This window comes from Macrotis lagotis, chromosome 8 (genome assembly GCF_037893015.1).
Source record: "Macrotis lagotis isolate mMagLag1 chromosome 8, bilby.v1.9.chrom.fasta, whole genome shotgun sequence".
Classification (NCBI taxonomy): domain Eukaryota; kingdom Metazoa; phylum Chordata; class Mammalia; order Peramelemorphia; family Peramelidae; genus Macrotis; species Macrotis lagotis.
In genome coordinates this window covers 141,540,911-141,564,211 of record NC_133665.1, presented here as the reverse complement: position 1 = coordinate 141,564,211, position 23,301 = coordinate 141,540,911, and the positions used below count along the sequence as shown (strand labels likewise).

Here is a 23,301-nt window from a genome sequence, read left to right as displayed (position 1 = left end):
TCAGATGAGATCCTTGTAAAGCACTTAAACCAGCACTTGGCAAAGAACTATTAATTCTAGAATTAAGAGGGATGGGGAAAGAGTTCTTGTAGGGTGGATTTTAGCCATGACCAAAGGAATCTTTGGGAACCAGGAAGAAGAGATGAGCAAAGGTTCCAGGTAAAGGACAGGTCCAAAGTCAGGAACTAGGTCTGGTCTGAGAACAGCAAGAAGACCAATGTCACTGGACTGCAGATTATATATCTTCTTTCCATCACTTGGTAATTGCTATCATAGTTCTACACTTGACACTTGACTCACTAGCTGTGTGACCCTGGACAAATCACTTAACCCTGATTACCTTGAATCCAGGGCCATCTCCAGTCATCCTGATTCATATCTGGCCACTGAACCCATTGGCTCTGTAAGAGAAAGTGAGACTGGGGACTTAGCACAGCGCCACCTCACTTAAATCCAATTCATATGTTTGTCATGGCATCACTTCTCTGATGTGCTCTTCTTTGAGATTGAAGGACAAACATCATTGTAGTCCTTGACCCAATCATACCTAGTAGGGAAAAGGATTTAAGGAGTAGGAGAGGCATAATATAGATGTAGATGGGACATTTCAAGCCTGATTTAATTCAGTCTTTTTTGTTGTTTTTTTTTTGCAAGGCAATGGGGATAAGTAACTTGCCCAAGGTCACACACTAGGTAATTATTGTCCGAAGCTGGATTTGAAATCAGTCCTCCTGACTCCAGGGCCAGTGCTCTATTCACAGTGCCACTTAGCTGCCCCTAAATTCGTCTTGAAGCAGGAAATGACTTCAACAAGTAGAAATACAGGTAATCTGCTCTAGGCATGGGAGCAAGATGGGTAAAAAGACAGGGATAGGAAACTGCAACAAAGACCAAGGAATAGAAAGTTCAGGTTGGCTGAATCTTAAAGTGTATAGAGGGTTATAGTATGAAGGAAGTTTTGTTTTTTATTCTGTGAGCGTGAGGAACCAGTGAAGATTTTGGAGTAAAGGAGTATTGTGTTAGGAAAATGATTTGGTTGTTTTGGAGAAGGGTAGTTAGAGAAGGGATAGGTTGAAGGTAAGATCAGTTGGAAGGTTATTGCAATAAATTGATGAGAAAGGATGAGAGACTAAAGTAGTATAAAGAATCAACTCAATGAGACTTGTCAACTGATGTGGGAAATACAGCAAGAAAATCCAAAGATGACTCTAAGGTTAGAGCCTAGATACGAAGAAGATGGTAGTACTTTTAACAAGGATAAAGAAGTTAAGGGAAGTTTGGGAAGACTTCACTAGGAGTTCAGTTTTCTTTGAAATACTTGTAGCATATCCAGGTGGAGATATCCTACACTACCTAAACAATTTGTGAAAATTATTATAATTTTGCTGTTTACACTGAAGAAATATTCCACGTGATTTAAGACAAAACAAGTTTGACTTAGTTTTCTTAAAGGACAAGGCATTTCATAAGATTTGTTGCTTATTTTGTACCTAATGTTCTTAGACATTCTCCCAAATTCTTGTTTTATCCCAGTAAAGCCCTGTTGAGAATTATGAGACAGATCTTTACTATAGGAAATACTTCTATCCATCAAATATGCATATTAAAGGCAATAAAACCAAAATGCTTTTATGTTGTCTGAATTTGTTATTAAATGCCAATAATTTATGGTAATGATATTCTATCTAGATGCCTAAGTTAAAGTAATGCATTTCTTCTGACACTGGCTTAAACAAGTTATCTTGTCCAATATATGGTGGGTTTTTTCCTTTCTTACAGACTTTTTATTTCATCTGTGCACTATTGAACCTCTCATTTGCTTTACATCCATTGGAAAGTTTTGTAGATAGGCAAAATTTCCAGAAGAAAAAAATTCATTCTCATCTAAGATGTATTTTGTGGCATACTCTAATTTGAATTGACTTGTTTTCTGCCTTCCCCAAACTGCTTACACTTTAAGAATCTGTAAACCCAGCAAAGGGACCTATTGCATCCATGGCCTGTGGTCACTCACATTTCTCTCCAGCTTTAGGGTTTGCAAAGCACTTCCTTCACAACAACCCAGTGAACTAGAAAACAGAAGCAACTCCTTTCATCAAGTGCCATCCAGGTCATCAGGATTTATTGAGAATGCCATCTCTCTGGCACAGTGGATAGAGTACCAACCCTGGAGTCAGGAGTACCTGAGTTCAAATCCAGCCTCAGACATGTAATAATTACCAACTGTGTGGCCTTGGGCAAGCCACTTAACCCCATTTGCCTTGCAAAAAAAAAAAAAAGAATGCCATCTCTCCAGTCAGACTCCCCTCCTCCTTCCAAATAAGATTGCAAAATTAAAACAACAAAACCCAGCTATTGCATGACATCAGTGAGAAGAATCTGACTTGTGTAGTAGGTTATGGGTCAAGCTGATTCCCTATGGGCTCCTGAGGGCTTGTTTTATTGGGTGGCCCATGGAGAGTCTCTGGAAACATTAGAGCCATGGTAAGATGTATACTAGGCTTCAGGAAAGGTGTTTCCTTAGACTATTGTAGATACTCCATAAACAAGAATCTGTGATCCTAGTTTTCATCAAAGTTTGATTTGGTCCTTCTAAAAGTCATCATCTGTAGAGTACCATATTTGTATGGCATAAATGCATCCCAAATTTGCATCTTCTACCCTGGCTAATGAGATTTTTGAATTTAGGTGATACTCAGAAATTTGATTCTATTCTAGGTACTTAGATATTCACTATACTCTCCCTTAGACCTGCCATACATATTATAGTCCCCAAACAAATGTTATCAATCCTTTCTATTTATAGAAAAGGAGGTAGAAGAAAGGACTGTTTTTCTAAGGAGCAGATTCATTAGTGTTAACTTTTTTTCCTTCATTACACATGTCATTTGTGTTATGTATGTGTGTGTGTACGACAATAAGGCCCATGTGGGTCACAAATAGTTGGACGTGACTGAGTGACTGAACAATAACAACAAATGAGCTGGGTGATGGACCAGCTTAGGTAAGATTGTGCCAGGTAGGACAGAACGTTGGCTTTTTTTACCTAAAGCTTCTCTTTAAGTCCATTTACTATGTTATGGAGCCATTCATCATCTGTTCCTCCTCTCTACCAAGCTCCTAGAATAAAGCTGTTCACATTTCTATTTCCATTTCTTCCTCCTCTTGTTCTCTCTCCACTCTCTCTTGGTGTCCTCTTTTCCTCACATGCTTTTAATGATCATCTTTCTTCAGCTAACTTCCAGATCTCCTATCTCCAGCCCCGGTCTTGCCTAAGACTGAGTCCTGCTTCACTAACTTCCTGGTGAAGATTTCAAGCTGGTTATTTCACAAGCAGATACCATTCAACATCTCCAAACAGAACACTCTTTTCCTCCGAAACCTATTTCTTTTTTTCCCGTTTTCCTATTTCTGTCAAGGCACCACTAGTCTTTAAATCATTTAAATTCACTTCCTCACATGAAGCTTCATGATTCCACTCTGTTATCCCACAGGTGCAAGTGTGCCAAATAGGACTCTGCCTTCACAATACTCTTACCATCTGTCCCTTTTTCTGCCCACTCAGCCACCAGCCCCCCATAGGCCCTCATCCTCTCTTGCCTGGACTGATGTTACTGCCTCAGGGCTCTTCATTCCAGGCTCTACACACATGGAGGGCACTGTCCAAAGCCATTCTAGTATTCGGGGTAGTGCCAGTCTTTTAAACCAAATCTTTACCCAAGAGTTCCCCTGTTCATTGCTGCTTAGGTTTTTTTCCTCCAGGTTAGGGGGAGAAAATGTCTGTGTGGGTGTGTATACACATATGTGTATGTATATATATATATATATATATATATATATATATTTATATAATATACATGCATCTATATTATATAGTAATACAGATAGAATGTGTGTTAACACATTTAGATTCACAATGCCCAGGCAATTATCACATGTTCTCAACATTGCTCAATGTTCCAGCCACCTCAGAACTGGTCAATTTTGGGGAAGTAGGGTGGATCCATCCAGTGGTTTCAGCCATTGAGTACATTCTCTTGTGAAATGATCTCATCCTGTGTATAATTTCTCAGGAGCCATATGTTCTAGTCATTTATATTGTGGAAGCATCTTCTTTTAAGCGATCCCTTTAATTCATATCCTTCCCAGCTTTAGTATTGTATTGAACAGTAAGTGGTTTTTTATTTTTTTTTTTGTTTCTTGGAACTAATAAAATTAAATGGATGGAGGTTATATAATGGAAATTATTGTTGGGAGTTGTGTGTGTGTGTATGTGTGTACAGTATGGGAGTGGGAGAAGTTTTTGTCCATTGGATAGAGGGCTGGACCCAAAATTAGGAAATTCAGGATTTAAATCTAATCTCAGACACTTGCTAACTATGTGATTCTGGACAAGTCATTTAATATCTATTTGACTCTATTTCTTATCTGTAAAATAAGAATAATAATAATAACATCCACCTTCCAGGGTTGTTGAGAGGCTCAAAAGAGATAATATTTATAAAGTACTTAGCTTATTGCTTGGCAAGCACTCTAAATGCTAGCTCCTATTAGTGTTATTATTACTAATAACTGTTTGGTGTGTGAGTACATTTTATTTTCTCAGTGGAATCATATATGTGTCCTGAATCCCTCATTTTGTAGAAAAAATAGCTTATATTTATATATTCCATATACTGTGATGTTGGCAGTAATTAGAATATGAATGCTTTAATTTGAAAACTGAAATCTCATCCTGAGGTAGACAAACATTTCATACATCCAGGCACAATGAAACCCATAGTCCATTCTAATCTGTTCCTTGTGACATGAAGAACGTTCTCCAAGTGCACTCCTTTGCAGTAAGGGTGGGTGCATTTTTGTATTTGTATCCTTAGTATACAAGCACCCCAGTGTTTGGTATGTAGTAGGCACCCAATATAGGGAGTAGATCAATACACATAACTTAAAGGTAAAGTCCTAGGAAGTCATCTAGTCTGGGGGGGGAGTGGTCTCACTTTTGCATAAAATAAAATCATACAATTACAAAGTAAGATAATCATTAAAATATAGTTATCAAAATATAAAAAAAACAATGGATTTCGGAACACTTGACGCCCAAAGCCCCCATATTTTTCAAATGGGAAAATTTGGATCCAGAGAATTTGAGACTTTGGGCAGTAAGGAACAGAGTCAGGATTTGAACTTGAGTTTCTTCACTTCAGATCCTGTGTTCTTCCCCAATATCATGCTTCCTCTTCTTATAAATGTTGATTGATTGATTGATTGCCTTGGTTGCCAAGTCAGTGTTTATTTTAAGAAAATGAGCTGCTAAAGTACATTTCTGAGGTTGATTGTCACAAGGATTGTGTTTTTGTTTTTTGTATGTACTTCTCAAATACAGATCTATGAGTAAAGAATGGCAACAGCTACTGGTGAGACATGTCATTCCTCAGGCTCTGGACTCTCCAAGTTGCAGTTTGCTCCATTTAGTAGTGCCTTGGATGCTGGATTCTGGCATGAACTGACCCAGAAAAAACTTAATGAGTATCGCCTGGATGAGGCACCAAAGGATATTAAGGGTTATTATTATAATGGTAGGCTCTCCTAAACTTCTTTCTCATGTTTTCCTTCAAGTTTATATACATATATATATATATATATGTACATATATATATATATACACATACATATATATATTTATTGTTTATGTTTGAATCATCCTTCTGGTTTATGAATCATAAACTTGCCCTAGATCCTCAGTTTTTATAAAATTCATTTTTACATCACCCATAGTACAAACAAAACCTAAGATATTTGCATTTCTTTATTAAAGGTGGAGAAGAGATTGACTGAGATGAAGTGTGTGTGTGTGTGTGTGTGTGTGTGTGTGTGTTTTAAGTCATTGGTTGACTCTCCTTACCTATGCATTCTGTCCTTCTCGGGCCTTATCATGAACAACCAGAATAACAGTATAGTCCTGACTCCCTTTAAGAAGGATGGATGGAAGGAATAAGAATTTTCATAGTGCCAGATGGGGCAGATCCTGGTTTAAGCATTTGACCACTAGTATGCCATTTGAAAGAAGAGCAGGCTTTCCCAAAAACTCACTTGTTTGAGTGCCCATTGACTGATTTGCTTTTGTTTCTGTCCAGGCGATTCGGCTGGCCTGCCAGCACGTTTGACTTTGGAGTTCAGTGCTTTTGATGTGTGAGTATATAGTTAGGATCTGAGCTTAAATTTTGCCTTTAATGTTATAAAGTCTGTCATTCTGGAAGGTGTGCCCCAGAGAGAAGTGGTCAATCCCCATGGAGGTTGGGACTGAAAGACTTTACACTTGACCACTCTAGCAACTCTCAAAGAGCCTAAAGCAGTTGGGAAGATTTCAATAAACATGAATTAATTAAAATATGGACACTCTCCCTGTTTATTTTCAGCCTGATGCTGGGCCTTTATACTCATACTTTAATTGGCTTTTTTCCATTGTAAACAAACATCATACAAAATTGATTGATACAGAAATATTGGACTTGGTTTCTGCTCTCCTGGAATTTATTGTTTCATTGGGAGATAGGGCTTAGAGAAATGAAAGAACTAAGTAGCATCTTAAATGTCACAAAGCAAGACATAACTAAGAAGAAGTATGGGTTCAAAAGTGGAGAGAGCAATCACTCTAGGCTGAGAGGGTTAAGGAAGGCTTCTCAGGAAAAGGGACTTGCTCTAGACTGGAAGGAGAGACAGGACCTAGAGAGACAGGGAGGAGAGAGGGACGGCATTTCAGACAGGGATAACTTGAGCACAAAGACAGTCTAGGCCAAGGTAGGATCGGGGAAGGGTCAGCAGGCCAATTCAGATGGGTTAAGGGTGAAGAAGAGTTGAAAAAAAAAAAAGAATCAATTGTGACATGAAATAGTTTGACAAGAGAACTCCATTGGAAAGTTTTAGGCCAGGGAATGATGTAATGAAAGTGGAATTTTAGGATGATTTGTCCAGTAGATATGAAGAATGAATTCAAGAAGAGAGAGAATAAGAACATTTGTTTTGTCAAATACTTTAATCACAACAGCTCTATGAGGTCAGTAGTATAGATATTATTGTGACTGTTTTATTGATGAGGAGAATCTTAGAGAGGAAATTCACTTAATATCACAGAGCAGTAATTAATCCAGCTAGGATTTAAGCCCATTTCTTCTGGATCTAAATCAGCTTCCCTTTGAAGCTGAAAATGAGTTAGGTCATTACTTCAGGCCAGTGGTAAGTAAAGATCTCCAATGGGTTTGTTATTATGGGAAAGAACCACTGTCTTAGGAGTCAGGGATTCCAAAGTTCAAAGCCTCATTGCATTCCAAGCCTCTGTTCATTATCATGAGCAGAAATGGGAAATTTAAGGAGCAGAGACAATTTTAAGAGCAAGATGAAAAATTTAATTTTAGACATTTTTAGTTAGAGATGATATCCAGATAGAAATGCTCAGCAAGGAACAGGACATATGAGGCTGTAGACTGGGAGGAAGGTGAGGGCTATAAATATAATTTTTAGCAGTTATCTACATAGAGGTTAAAGGTGATAGTTGAGGCCATGGTTATGAAGTAGATTGGTTAGTTCTGTGAGGAAAATTATAAAATAGGAAGAGCAGAGTCAGGAACTCAACCTCATGGAATATTCATGGTTATTCAAGAGGAAGGAACAGAGTCAGGAAGAGAACCACCCCAGCCTACTGTTCTGGGAACTCAGAATGTAAGAGTCTCAAGGATAAAGTGGGCACCAATAGGGTACAGTGTAGCCATGGTAGGTAGGGAGAGTTGGGAAAAGGCATTGAAATTTGTACATGGGAAGTTACTGGTAAACATCCTTTAAGAGTGTGGGGAAATTGGAATCGATGTCAATAGAAGCTGGATTGCCATGGATTTAAGAAAAAGAAGAGATGGGGAAATAGAGGCAACAGGTTGGGACAATTTAAGAATTCAAGTTTCCGGTGGTGACTGGAAGAATCTTTTTTCCTGTTTTTTTTTTAGTCTCTGAGCATTCTTGCATAACCAGTTTATTGGGAGATATAGTTAGAGACTGTTAAGGAAGGAGTTTCAGAGGAAATCTCTGCTTTTTTTTTTGCCTCTCCAAAAATGATGAGTTTTATTCTTTTTTCCCCCAATCAAGTTGCAAAAAATTAGTGAAATAAATAAATCTAAGGGGAGTTTATCATCATTAGTATCTTTAAATGTATGTTTGCATCTTTTGTTGCCTTCCAGGATTTCCAGAACTTCTTGTTCTATTATTAATTTCTTGTGATATCTTGCCAAAATTAAATTAAATTCTAGTGCTCTCTCCTTCATCAAGCAAGGATTCATTATTAATTCACTTTTATAGTAATTAAGATACACTGAGTAACAGCCTGCAGATTTATAAGTAAGAATAGACTGTCATTAAATGATGGGCAAAAGCCAGAACATTAAGTAAGTAGACGCTTATCTAAATGAAATCTAGTCTAGCTTCTTTCATTTAGAAGCTAGTCTTAAAATTTGTTTGTTTTTAATTCCACTGTCAAAAATGTATTTTCTTTCATAACTTGTCAAAATGTTTTTACTGTTGAGCAATAGTTTTAGGAAAATAGGTAAAAAAACTTTGTTTGAACTTAGACAAGTGACCTACCTCCATCCCTTATTGCAAATCTTGAGCATCCCAGGTAGTAGTGGCTAGGGAGGCTGATAAAGGGAAGCACTGTTAACACTGGGAAGTTAGGATGTATCTATCTTGTATTTTCAGTGTCAGTGGTTTTCTCATTAATTTTTTTTCTTTTCTTTTTTTAAATTTAATTAAGGCAATGGGGTTAAGTGACTTGCCCAAGGTCACACAGATATTCAATTATTACGTGTCTGAGGCAGGATTTGAACTCAAGTCCTCCTGACCCCAGGGCTGGTGTTCTATCCAGGTGCCACCTAGCTGCCCCTTCTCATGAATTTTAAAGTAGCATCTGTTTATTGGCCTGGTCACCTCAAGGCTCTGTAACAAAGTTGAGAAAATGAGCAAAAAAGACCCCCAGGGAGCTTGAGTAAACCTTCTGCCTCTCACTCATGGGAGAACTTCCTTACATTGTTACTCAAAAACCATGTTTTTATTTTAGACCCCAAATTAAAAGCTTTAGCCAAGAGCAGATCAGAAATTACAGTCTGGAAAGCAATTCTAGAAGAAAGTGCCTTAATACCATCAAGAAATGATTAGACTGACAAGAGAGAAGATAGACATTTTATATTTAATAGCCATCTGGTACCATGGAGTATAATTTTTGATAGCCCCTCATAGCATTATTATATAATAGAGTATAATAAGGTATAATAAGGTACAAAGATGATTGTGGGATAGTTAGTTGTGATCCTGAGGCCCCAAGAATAGCAAATTATGTTCCATTCATCCTATTTCAAAAGACAGAGAAGTTTAAGCTACTTTTTAGTAAAATTTTTATTCAAAATGATAGCAATAAGCCTTGACACTTAAAGGGTTAAGCATTAGTAAGCTAGAACATTCTTCTGTTTTATATCGCAAAGAGTGTAATCCAGATGAATGAGGAATGACTGTTGCCATAACAGAGGTGAAGGCTCTCAGTTTCTTCAAAGTATGGGTCATATTTTCCACTTCCTCACTATCTACCATACTGCTTATCTAATTTGATGCTGGTCACTCAGATGGGCACTCTGACTTCCAAACCTGGTTCTATCACTAATCCTGTCACTTCACTTTTCTCTGAAATCTTAGTTTCATCATCTGTCAGTTTCTTTCCATCTCTAAAACATTGTTCCTTCCTTTAAGGGTACTTCTAAGTATTAATGAGAGGATTATGGGAAGTGCTTTGAGCTTCCTAGACAAATAACTCTTTCCATCCCAGCTATTCCTGTTATTGGTGTATTCCAAAGAGATACTTAATTTTTTTTTTTATTTAAGGCAGTGGGGTTAAATGACTTGTCCAGGATCACACAGCTAGGCAATCATTTAGTGTCTGAGGCTGGATATGTGAACTCAGATCCTCCTGACTCCAGGGCTGGTGCTCTATCTACTGTGCCACCTAGCTGCCCTGATACTTTTTTTTAATGTCATTTTTAGAGACAGTACTCATTAATAAAAACAAGAGGTATACCAACTTTTGCTGAATACTGTCCATCTCTTTGGAACTACTCTTAGATGTCATAACATCTATGAAAACCTGTCTTTGTAAAGATTGTCATGAGCATTAACTTTCTAAATCTTCTTAATTCATCATTTAAGAGATTTGTCTAGCTGATTCCTGCAAGCTCTTCCAACTCCAACATTCTGTGCTCCTAAAGATTTGTTTTCTCTATGCTAATTGCTTTGAAGATTATGATATTATAAGGATAACGTGTAGAAGAAAATATACTGGAGAGAGCTCTCTCCTCCTCCTCCATTGAATTCTGATCTGTGGTTTAAATTCATCCCGAATGCCTCTTCCTCCTGATGCCTATCTTGATTTTTATGGTTGGTCATTGTCTTTCTTTTCAGACTTTAAATTGTACTCTGTTTCACATCTGTCTCTTGAATACTTTCATGTAATATTGATTTTCTGGTTACTTGCTTGGTCTCATTTACTTCGAACTTTATAAATTTCAAAAAGGTAGTTTCAAAATTGGCTTATTTAAATTTTATGTCTCTTCCAGGTATTTTATGTCTCTTCCAGGTACAGTCTAAAGTTGAATAAATATTGCATAAGGTTACAATGTAGACTCTGTCCTGGAGGATATACCTAATGCATATACTACTATTTGAGAAAAATAAACATATATTAGGAGTTCAGTGAGTTCACTGACATGGAGTAATTGGGGAAGACTTTGGGGCAGGGAGCATGTCTTCTCTATTTTTCATAGCATAATATCTATTGTAATGCTAGCATTTGAGGTGATACTTCCATCATACTCCTTATAATGAGAGAGTTTTCACTTACCAACTCCTGTACTTCTAAGGAATGTTGGATTAGTTTTCCAGTACTAATATTTTCTTTTTTTAAAATCATCCTCTTGAGACTTGAGACCTTTACAGGAAACCTCTGTTCTATAAGGACTTAGGACGTTGATTCATGCCCATATAATGGTCAGGTGCTGCATACTTCTTGTGGATTTGAATCAACCAGAGGGTATTTAGTCAGCAACAATCCTGAGCCTGCATTGTGTTAGGAGTTGGGATATAAAAATTTGTATAACATAATAATTCCTGACCCCAAGAAACTTAGAGTTGAGATTCAGAGCCCAGCCTAATAACTGTGACACTTTTAAAGAAACTCATAAGGCAGCATGTAATGGCATTCTTTTTGACATAATAGGACATGAGAGGCAGCAAGGGGTATAATGGATAGAGAACTGGACTTTGGAGTCAGGAGAGTTGGATTTGAATCTGACTTGTATACCTGATTAGCCCTGGGATCATGGGCATGTCACTCAAACCAGAGATCAAGGCTTCTTGTCCCTTTGGGATTCCATGGATAGATTTTAGGGATTTGGTAGACTTGGATGGGGAAAAAATACATCTTCATTTTCAGTTACCTCTAACTGAAATTTAATATTGCCTTTATTTAATAACATTATTCAGAAAATATGTCCATGGGTTTCACCAAAGGGTGAAACAAAAAGACATGAGAACCCCTACTTCGAATTTCATCCATAAAATGAAGGAAATAATACTCATACCGCTTATATCACAGGATATGAATAATTATATCAATATGAAGATATATGCTCATCATGCCCTAGAGTTTTCTCATATTATTTGTAAGGCTTTTTACATTTGTTTACTATGAATGACAGTCCTATGTAATAACCATTTTTATCTCTTCCATAGAAATGCTCCTACCCCAGCCCATTGCTGTCCAGCCATCGGAACCTTATTTAACACCAACACTCTTGAGTCCTTCAAAACCACAGATAAGAAGTTACTTTTGGAAAAAGCAGCAGAGGAGGTCAGATATAGAGGAGGAATATGTATTATACTTAAGTATTTCTTTAGCTTGGCATCTACTGAATTGTGAGCTCAAGTGCAAAGGCCTTCCTGTCCTAGGCATTCAGGTAGTCTTTGTTGATTTTATTTAATGCATTAGTCTTCAATTATTCTTCCAGCCCCAGCTTTAGTGAGGAGTGGGTTAGTGGAGGTAGAAGAGAGAACCGTCTGACCCCCAGGGTCCTAATACTCATGCTTGCTTAATCTAGAAATGAATTAGAAGGAAGTCCAGTGAGACTTGTTCTTGTACAAACTGGGGTCTTTCTTGGGATCTTGGATTAAATTTGTTATATTTGGACTCTATTTTGTGTATCTCTGAGGGCTGGAATTTCTTTTAAGAAGGAGGTATTCTTCCTTAAAAAAAAAGGAGGTAGTCCTGTTCTTTGCAGATAAACAGTTTCCTGAGAAAAACTTGATCAATCCACGTAATACAAGACAGATGGAAGCATATTTTATTAATTTAGAAATTTTTCCCAAATAAGGAAAGAAATGAGATTTGTGGGCTTTTTCTGTTGGATGTTTGTTTCTCTTCTAAGTTGGGAAAGGTTAATAATACATAGCATAGTCATATCATATAAGCATTTGATTTACTTAAATTCAACTGAATTCAGTAAAGACAAAGAGAGAAAAGTCATTTAAATATGCCCACTATTCTACTGAATCAGTATATGCTAAGATAGACTTAGCTCTCAGCTATGCAGTGATCAAAAACAGTTATAATAAACTTGAGATGGAAAATGCCATCCACAGCCAGAGAAGGAACTTTGGAGTCAGAATGCAGATCAAAGTATATTATGTTCACTTTTAAAAATTTGTTTTTTGTTTTTGTTTTTTCTTTCTCCTGGCTTTTCCCTTTTCTGATTCTTCTTTCTAAACATGACTTATGGAAATATGTTTGACATGATTGTACATGCATATTCAATTTTAGATTGCTTGCTATTTTGGGGAAGAAGAAGTGAAAGGTGTAAGGGAGAAATTTTTACAAAAATAAATGTAAGAAATTTGTATTAAGATTAAAAAAAAATCAGTGTATGTCTGACAGAATACTCTGACAGATATGTACAGCAAGTCTTTAGATCCTTCTGATGGTCAAGGGTGTCTGTTGAGTCCTAGGGCTTATAAAGGGGGGAGGCATATTTGAGTACAATCTCCACTCCTTAGCCAGGTTATTTCTGCCTGACCTCACTCCAGTATTAAGTAGATTATTGCCCTAGAGCGGAGAGCCTGGGCCAGGAGTTGAATCTAGACTGTTGACCACTGAGAAGGGGAAGGAGTAACAGGCAGATGGCAGGTCTTTGTACTTGCCTTATGGTCATATTGGGGGGGGGGGGTTCAGTGGACTGCTGGGACCTGGCCAACTATTTCTCCAGGATTTTTGCCTTCTCTGTTGCTGTTGCCCCCAGTCCCACAACAAAAGCTTGTAAACTCATTGAAGGTGGGGATGGCTTTTGTCTCCCTATCTCTCCTTGCTGTAGTGAATACTTAATAACCAGTGCTTGGGACTTCTGAGCCAGTTCCTTAACTCAGCTACAAAGCAGAGCCAACAGTTGCTATGTAGGTCCCTGGAAAAAAAAAAAAAAACCCAAACCCTCTTATTCTTATGTTGATTAATTTTGTATTTGACACAAGAGCCAAAAGCTTGGAGATACTTGCTTCTTCCTTGCCTTGACCCTGTCGTTGCTTTTTTTTTTAAAATTAAAGCTTTTTTAATTTAAATTTTACTTTATTTTTCCAATTATATGCAAAAATAGTTTTTAACATTCATCCATTTGCATTTTTCTACCACCCTCTCTTCCTTCCCCTGTCCCCATGGCAAACGAAGTGATAAAAGATGTACATGTACAATCATTTTGGACATATTTTCACACATTAGTCATTTTGTAAAAGTGGAATTAGAACTAAGGGAGGAAAAACATGAGAAAGAAAGAAAAAATATAAAAGAAGTTGACCCTTTTCTTTTCTTACCACAGATCTGGGAATCAATAAAGTCAGGCGCTGCTCTTGAAAACCCCGTGCTCCTTAACAAGTTCCTGCTCTTGACATTTTCTGTAAGTACATGCACCTCCTGCATATCTGGGGACATGAAGAGTTGGTAGCCAGAACTCCAGAAAGGGAGACTCTGCTCTGACCCAGCAGAAGCATTTGTGCCCTGGCATTGATGCTCCGATGGGCCACTTGTGAGCAGCACAGAAATCACCAATATGCACCTCAATAATGCTTTGGTGTCTTTCCTAACTCTTGTTGGCATAGTTACATAAAGCTCAGAAGAGAATAGAGCTCTTTTGTTTGGGTTCAAACCCTGATGAGGGGACTTGTAGGTCAGAGAAACTCATACCTTGTGTTCTTCTGTTTAGAACCTTTGGAACTAGGTGAAATTAGCCAGAAATAGTCTTAGATAGGGATTTGGATGGAAAATTAGCCACATGAGTAACAATGAGGGATGTCCATAGTGTGAAATAGTAAAAAGAGTTGGTCTTGGATTCAAGTCCTGCCTTACCTCATGTTCTGGCAGTGTGAGCCTGGTCAGTCACTTAACTTTTCAAAGACCCAGGCAAGTCTCTGACACTGTACATTGTTGAGCAGATATGGATCTGCCTTGATTTACTGGCTTTTCTAGCCACCTTCTTGACTTTGGATTTTGTTGATGTTTCATCTTTCTGGTGGGGGGGTGGTATCCTGCCTAATGTTGTACAGTCTTCTGCTGCTTTTTTGCAGCTCAATCTGGGAGCCCTTCAAGTTTTCATTGTTCCCGAAGCTTCTTGTGGTCCAGGAAGAGATCTGTTCACTGCCTTTCTGACTGAGCGCTACAAGTTCTTGACCCAGGTTGCGGTGTTCAGAATTGTGTGTTGTAGAGTTTCACTAGATTGCTGCTGGCCTGGCCCATTGGGAGCCGGCTGTGAGTAAATTCAGAGCCAAGTTTAAGGCTGGATCTCTGCTCAGAGACTCTGGACTCAGAAGCTCAGAACTATACTTCTAGAACTTGTTCTGTGGGGCTGTGGCTCCACTCTGCTCCTCTCCCCTTTGGCTCTGTGACTGGAAACTGAGGATGGGCAACAGAGTTGCCAGCATTTTCTAAGGGGAAAAATTTAAGGGGTGTTGGCAGCAAGGTGACTGTAGACTCTGAGGGACTGGGAGCTGACAGTCCTCTGACCTGAATGCCATCTAAGACAGCAGTACCATCACTCAGGACTCTCCGGCAATTTTTGAAACCTCCTATCATTTTGTAAGCAGGTCACAAAGGGAGGTGGAAGTCAACTTGGAAATAAAAGTCAAGGCTACACAGGGTCTGACCACTCCATTCCAAAGTGTAAGAAGAAGTGAAGCCTGATCCTGGCTCCACATTCCAAACCAGAAATGGAGGCTGTAGAAAAGATTTACTCGAGTGAAGAGATTCCCCAGAAACACACTCCAAGCTCTCCAGGGGTCTCTGGACAAAATGAAGCAACAGATTAAAAAAATGAAACAAGAAGAGAAATAAGAGCACTTGTGGAAAAATTGTAAGAGGAATAAATAGCATAGATCAGACAGGGAAAATCTCCTTGAAATACTAGACTCCTGAAAATTAGAATGGAGCAAAGAGAACTCAATGAATCCAAGTGGCAACAAGAAATATTAGAATAAAATCAAAAGAATGAAAAAACATAGAAGAAAATCCTGTAGATCTACACCAAAAAGAACTGACCTGAAGAACATTGAGAAGAGATCACTTAAGGCTCTCCTTAACAATCTGAACAAACAAAAAATATCTGGCTGCTCTACTTAAAGAAGTCATAAAAGAATTGGCTAGGTGGCGCAGTGGATAGAGCACTGGCCCTGGAGTCAGGAGTACCTGAGTTCAAATCTGGCCTCAGACACTTAATAATTACCTAGCTGTGTGGCCTTGGGCAAGCCTCTTAACCCCATTTGCTTTGAAAAAACCTAAAAAAACCAAAAACAGCAAAAAGAAAGTCATAAAAGAAAACTTTCCAGATCTAGAACTAAAGTACAAAATAAAATAAAATAAAATCATCTGAAAGAAGGTAATTGAAAACTTCCAGAAATATCATATATAGAAAGAAAGAATTCAAGTACTATGGAACCATAGTTAAGAGCACATAAAACTTGACAGCAACTTAAATAAAAGTAAATCTTGGAAAATGATATTCCAGAAGACAAAAGATATAATAGCAACTACATCAAAAAAAAAAGAAAAGAAAATCATAGAATATTAACACCCAGAAAAGTTGATACATTTGAACCACTGGAAGGAGCTAGATAATGATGAAGTGTTTATTATTCATAAGAGGGGAAGAGAAAGGTATCCCCAGAGGATCAAGAATTGTAGAGGAAATAGGGTCTGGATGTAGGTCTGCAACACCTCAGTTCTTCTCATTCTCTCCATCCCCTGGGGAAAAATAAACTGAAAACCAACAGCTTGCTACAGGATCTTAAGAGAAGGGATCTTAGAGATTTTCTAGTCCAATTCTTTGTTACAGATAGGAAAACTTAGACCCAGAGTGAGACGTGACTATACCCAAGGTCACCTAGACAGTAAAAGAACTGAGGTTCAAACCCTGGTTTTTGACACTCTTTCTACAAAACAGCTGTTTCATCTTATTTTGTATTATACTTATTTGTACATGGATCATATCCCCTTCCTGGACTTAAAATTCTCTGGGGCAGCAACAATTGTCTCATCAAAACATTTTAGTCCCTTTGCTCTTTATTTGTGTGTGTGTGTGTGTGTGTGTGTGTGTGTGTGTGTGTGTATGTGTGTGTGAAGATATATACACATATGTACACATGCATATATATGTATATTTTTGTATAACTATTTATCAAATTGAATTAATTTCAACTTGAGGATTCCAAAATATTTCTCAGTAAATATTTTTTCTATTGAATTGGTTTTTCGCCTTTTGCAGAAGTATCCTGTTTTTTTTTAATAGGTATCTTTCAACATTGCTTTAATTGTTAAAAACCTAAATTAATATTTTCAGACATTAGTTCCTGAATGTTTAGTTTAATCTAGTTGGGGTGTGGGACTGAGTTGGTTTCTTTTTGGTGTTTTTTTTTTAGGGGGGGAGGTATATGGGATAGAATTTTAGGAAATTCAACCCTTGTGACTTTTGAAGATGACCAGATGAGGAACCCAGGACATTGGGAAATCCCTGATCTTAAGTTAAGATTAGAAGTATAGTGACACTTTTTTCTTGTATGAAGCACATGACTTGCTATATTTAGTGGTATTTAAGTATTATAGGGTAAATACTGAAAAGACCTCAGAATTTTTCATATGTAGAAAACATAATCACATCATTAATAATACAGAAGTTGTTAAATACCAGGATGATAGTACTGCTACTGAGAATGCTACAAATCTTCATTATTTCTCTGTACACTGTTGTCTCTTAGTACCATCAGTTTCAATTAGCTGCCCCAAGGGATTTGCTAACAAATTGCATCTCAGCTTATCTGAACATCATTATAAAACTCGTGAGTTGTCATTGTCTTTATCCTCCTCCTCCTTCTCCTCCATTTCCATAGTTTTATTTATGTTGGAGAGAATAGATGCCACATTATTCCTAACAAGCCTTTTCTTTGTCTCTTATTCTCATGCTTCTTGCATCTTTTTAAACTGAATTCCCATTAAAATTATGTTAAGATGACTCTTGATGTTGTAGATTGGCACTTGTACCATTTCTTATTTATTGCTTTAGCCCCTAAAGAGTTAGGAGTAGAGTGATGAGGGGTGCTCAGGGTAGGGGGGACCTAATAGAGAAGGCTTTATAAGGAGAGGGCATGGTGGTGGCCTTAGAGGACAGAAAAGGCTTGGTGGAGGTAGGATAGGATAGGATAACAAAATACAAATATGGCTTAGGCTGACAAAAGCAGTCTGTGCTGCAGAAATCATGGAAGGAAAGTGGTGATGAGTCATAATGTTGGGAGATAGTCATAATCTGATGGCACCAAAGGTCATAAGATTATAAATTTAGAACTGCAAGGGATTGTGCTCCCTTAGAGACTAGTAGTGAAGGCACAGCTCACTGTTGAGGTCTTTTGAAGATTATGTGCCATACTATAAGAAAAGGTCTGGACAGGTTTTCTAATTCTCTTATGTGTCCTATATCCCTTTGGCAGTCTGTTAAAGCCTATTATTCCCTCCCCATAACCCTCTCCATAATAATACATAAAAGACAATATATAGAATTGCAATGAAACTAATTGTATTACAATATAGTAATTAATTTTTTTTAAAAAATCAAAAAACTCAAATTAAGTACCCCTGATCCAGACTAATACCATTGTAGCCTGTTCTGCTTCTCAAGAAGTGGCTTCTGGGGAGAAGGACTGTTAGAAGAAGGATAAGAATCAGTAATATCCAGAACATGAGATCTGGTATTTGGGAACAGGGATCCCTTGGAAAATAATTTGTGGTCTTTGTTTTGAGATTACTTCTTGTCAGATCTAAACCCTTTGTCATATGCCATCACTTTCCATTCAGGACATCCGTGTTTTGGTTTTTCTAACTTCAGGAGTTTACTTATTTCTGTTCATTTTGTCTTATGTATTCTGTAGCATTTGCTCTTACCAGAAGTCCAAGGAATGGAAGGATCAGTAAAGAATAGAACTCCAGTCTGTGTCTTGTCATTAGTAAAGAATAGAACTTCAGTCTTGTCTCTGTGGAGGTAAAAGAATATTCAAGGGGAGATGGCAAATTTACAAATGCCAGAACTTGGATTGTATTGTAGAATATTTGAATAGTTTCCTCTTACAGTATCCCAGAATGATATCTCTTCCTCTATTGAATCCTGTTGGAAAACTGGGACAGTACTGTGACATAATTTTATCTTGAGGAAGACAACTGAGTCAAAGTCTCAAAGAAAAATGTGAATTGATCTCAAAGCACTCCTTCAACCCCTAATTCCTGGAAAAACTCAGAAAGGATTTTAAAAATCAAATAAGAGAGAGTTAGAGGAAAAATTGGTAAAAGAAATGAAAGTGATTCAAGAAAATCATTGAAAAAGAGTCAACTAGGGGCAGCTAGGTGGCGCAGTGGATAAAGCACTGGCCCTGGAGTCAGGAGTCCCTGGGTTCAAATCTGGTCTCAGACACTTTATAATTACCTAGCTGTGTGGCCTTGGGCAAGCCACTTAACCCCATTTGCCTTGCAAAAACCTAAAAAAAAAAAGAGTCAACTAAAAAAACTGAAGAAAATAACATTTTAAAAAATGGAAAAGCCCAAATGGTAAAAGAGGCATAAAAATTCACTGAAGAAAAGAATTCCTTAAGAAAGTAGAATTGGGGCATCTAGGTGGTGAAATGGATAGAGCACTGGCCCTGGAGACAGGAGGGCCTGAGTTCAAATCCTGCCTCAGAGACTTAATAATTATTAGCTTTGTGACCTTGAACAAGACACTTAACTCCAATGCCTTGCAAAAAAAGAAAGAAAGAAAGAAAGTAGAATTGGCTAATGGAAAAAGAGGTACAAAAGTTTACTGGAAAAATAATTTCTTAAAAATAGAATCCATCAAATGGAAGCTAATGACTCCATAGAGACATCAAGAAACAATCAAAATCAAAAGAATGAAAAAAATAGAAGAAAATGTGAAATACTTCATTGAAAAACAAATGACCTAGAAAATTGATTGAGAAGAGATATTGAACTGCCTAAAAGCCATGATCAAAGAAAAAGCCTAGGCTTTATATTTCAAGAAATTATAAAAAAAAAAAGTCCTGCTGTCCTAGAGCCAGATAATAAAATATAAATTAAAAGAATCCACTAATTATCTCCTGAAAGAGATTCCAAAATGAAGACTCCTAAGAGGATTATTGTCAAATTCCAAAATTTTCTAGGTCAAGGAGAAAATATTGCAAGCAGCCAGAAAGAAACAGTTCAAATATCATGGAGCCACATTCAGAATAACATAAGATTTAGTAGCTTCTACTTTAAAGGATAGATGGATTAGAAATATGATGTTCCAGAAGGCAAAACAACTAGGATTAAAAGAATCATTGTCTCAACAAAACTGAGTATAATCAGTTCTTCACTGGGGTGGGGTGGGTGGGTAATGCTTATTTAATGAACTAAAGGACTTCCAGATATTCCTGATGAAAAGATCAGAACTGAATAGAAATTGTGATTTTTTTTTCAAACAAGACTCAAAGAAGTGTAAAAAGGTAAGCATGAAAGGGATTCAATTAGGTTAAATTGTTTATATTCCTACTTGGGAAAATGATCCTTGTAACTCTGAATAATTTTGTCATTATTAGGGCAGTTAGAAGGAATATACATAGACAGAGAGCTCAGCTGTGAATTGACTGTGTTGGGATGATATCCAAAAAAATATAAAATTAGGAGTTGAAAAAGAGGGATGCACTGGGTAAAGGGGGAAGGGAGAGGCAGTGCTTAACCCATTGCCTTAAATAAATAAAATTTTATTTTATTTTACTTTTGGTTTTTGGAAGGCAATGGAGTTACATGATTTGCCCAAGGTCACACAGCTAAGTAGTTATTAAGTGTCGGAGGTCATATTTGAACTCAAGTCCTCCTTGACTCCAGGGCCAGTGCTCTATCCACTGTGCCACCTAGCCACCCCAATAAATAAAATTTCAAAAAAAATCAATCTTGGCAAGAGAAGAGTGAGGCTGGAACTGATAGAAGGGAGGGCAGATTGGGGGAGGCAGCAGTCATTAGCAAAACACATTTGAGGATGGACTGTGAAAGGTGATAGAGAAGAATAAAGTGGGGGGAATGGAGGGAAATAAACAGTAATCATAACGGTGAATGTGAATAGGATTAACTACCGTAAGCAGATTAGCAGAGCATGGAATCATTTGCCTGTCAGAACTATGGATAAGGGAAGAATTTATGACCAAACAAGAGAAAGAGTCCATTATGAGAAGTAAAATGGATAATTTAGATTACATTAAATTAAAAAAGGTTTTTGCACCAAAAAAAAATGCTGCTGAAGGAAAGCAGAAAACTGGGGAAAAATTTTTAGGGCAAGTTTTTCTGATAAAGACCTGATTTCTCAAATATATAGAGAATTGAGTCAAATTTATAAAATACAGTCTTTCCTCAATTAATAAATGTTCAAAAGATATGAACAGGCAATTTTCAGACAAATCAAAACTATCGTCAAGAAAAAATGCTCTATAAATTTATATATTTTTCTAATAATAATGCAAAGATGGTTTTTAACATTCTTTTTTTTGCAAGATTTTGAGTTCTATATTTCCTCTCTCCCTCCCTTCCCTCCCCCTCCCCTTGAGAGCAAGTAAGCTGATATATATTATACATTTATAATTATGTTAAACATATTTCCATATTGATCATGTTGTGAAAAAAGAATTAGAACTAAAGGGAAAAAAACCAGGAAAGGGGAAGAAATAAAACAATTTAAAAATAGAAAATAGCATGCTTCCAAATCATAAATTTTGATTAAAAATGCATATTAAAACAATTCTGAAATATCTTGTTCACACCTATCAGAATTGACTAATAGGATAGAAAAGGACAAATGTTGAAGGGGATGTAGAAAAATTGGGACATTAATTCATTGTGGTTGGATTTGTGAACTGATCCAACTCTGGGGAACAATTTAGAACCATGCTCAAAGTTCTATGAAACTGCATAACCATTGATCCAGCAATATCCTAGTAGTTCTGTATCCTAAAGAGATTGAAAGCAAATGGAAAAGGGCCTATATGAATAAAAATTATGACATCTCTTTTTGCAGTGACAAGGAATTGGAAATTAGGGAATGCCCTTTATTTGGGGAATGGCTAAATGAGTTGTGATTATAGGATTGTAATGGAATACTGTTGTGCTGTAGGAAAGGATGAGCAGGATACTTGGGGAAGACTTACATTAACAGATGCAAAGTAAAATGAACATTGTATACGGTATCAACAATATTGCGTGAAGATCAACTAACTAAATATAATTTAGCTATTCTCAGCAATACAGTGATCTAGGACAATTCTGAAGGACTTACAAAGAAAAGTGTTAACAGAAATAATCGGAAGTCTGAATAGAAGTATTTATATTTTTTTACTTTATTTTTCTTGGGGGGGTTTGGGGGTATGTGTTTTTTTCACAATATGACTAATAAGGAAATATGTTTTACAATACTGCAAAATATAATCTATATCAAATTACTTGCCTTCTCAATGAGGGAAAATAAGAAGAGAAGATAATTTGGAACTCATTTGAGAAAATGAATATTTAAAATTGTTTTTATATGCATTTCTGAAAAAAATAAAATTAAAAAATAATGCCTTTTTCTTGAGAAGAATTTGCTCAGATTTTAAAAGCTATTAACCTTATTTTTAGAGGAGGTCATTGAGTCTCAGATAGTTGGATTGAATTACCCAAGGTCACATATTTATTAAGCCAAGATTTGAACTTGGGTTTTCTGATTCTAGATCTCACATTTACATTGAAGGTCTCAAGAAAGGGAATTCTATTTTTTTGAAGCAAAATTTTCATCACAATTGCCCTCAATTTGTAACATAACTATTAAAGAAACTTTATCTATAACATATTCACTGTAGACTGGAGTTGGGGATAAGGCAAGTCCATTTTCTATCTTATCCACTGCTGCCTCAGATGTTATATTAGCTATTGAGGATACAAAAACAAAGCAATCTCTTCAGAAGCTTACATCCTCCTAGCAGAATCATACATAGACCCAGACTCAGACCTAGACATATATATATATGTATATATATATATATATATATACATATATATATATATATATGTATACACACACATACACAGTAAATGCACAGTTCTTGGAGGAAATAGAGTTCTTAATACTTGAAAGAAAAAAGGAAGTTTAATTATGAAAGATCATAGAAGAAATGTCTAATAAATGGTTTCACTTAATAAAGCAATTCAAGGGTCTCTTTATATAGAAATGAAGAGCAGTAATAATTCTTGGGTTTTAGAGTCTTACTTTGGTGCTATTGCAGATAGGGCATTAGACCTAGAGTCAGGAAGACTGAGATCAGATGTGACCTCTGACACTTTCTTAGCTATGTGAGCCTTAGCAAAGCATTTAACTGGTCTGCCTTAGGTTCCTCACTTGTAAAATGGAAATATTAATAGCCCCTATCTCCCAGGATCACTGTGGAAATAAAATGAGATCATACTTGCAAAGTATTTGGCAAGTTTAAAGTGCAATGTAAAGTACTATTAGCTCTTATTATTGCCTCCATAAATAGCCTTTTACAGGTTGATTATCTTAAAATAAAGACAGAAGATTTAGATTCTGATAGAAAGTTGATTCAGAATGGATAGACTTTGAATAAACTACTGCATTTCTTTATACTTTTTTTTCA

General features: G+C 36.8%; 1 protein-coding gene across 4 annotated transcripts in view; it reads left to right on the top strand.

Moving 5' to 3' along the window:
- The window catches only part of ATG7 (autophagy related 7), a 241,679-nt gene that overhangs the window by 5,382 nt on the left and 212,996 nt on the right, over nucleotides 1-23,301 (top strand). For all 4 annotated transcript variants that reach the window (XM_074198552.1, XM_074198553.1, XM_074198549.1 and 1 more), the window contains exons 2-5: nucleotides 5,384-5,576; nucleotides 6,135-6,189; nucleotides 11,815-11,932; nucleotides 13,941-14,018. In XM_074198552.1, coding sequence (XP_074054653.1) covers nucleotides 5,399-5,576; nucleotides 6,135-6,189; nucleotides 11,815-11,932; nucleotides 13,941-14,018 — 429 coding nt within the window. In that variant the 5' untranslated portion in view covers nucleotides 5,384-5,398. The remainder of the gene's footprint in view (nucleotides 1-5,383; nucleotides 5,577-6,134; nucleotides 6,190-11,814; nucleotides 11,933-13,940; nucleotides 14,019-23,301) is intronic.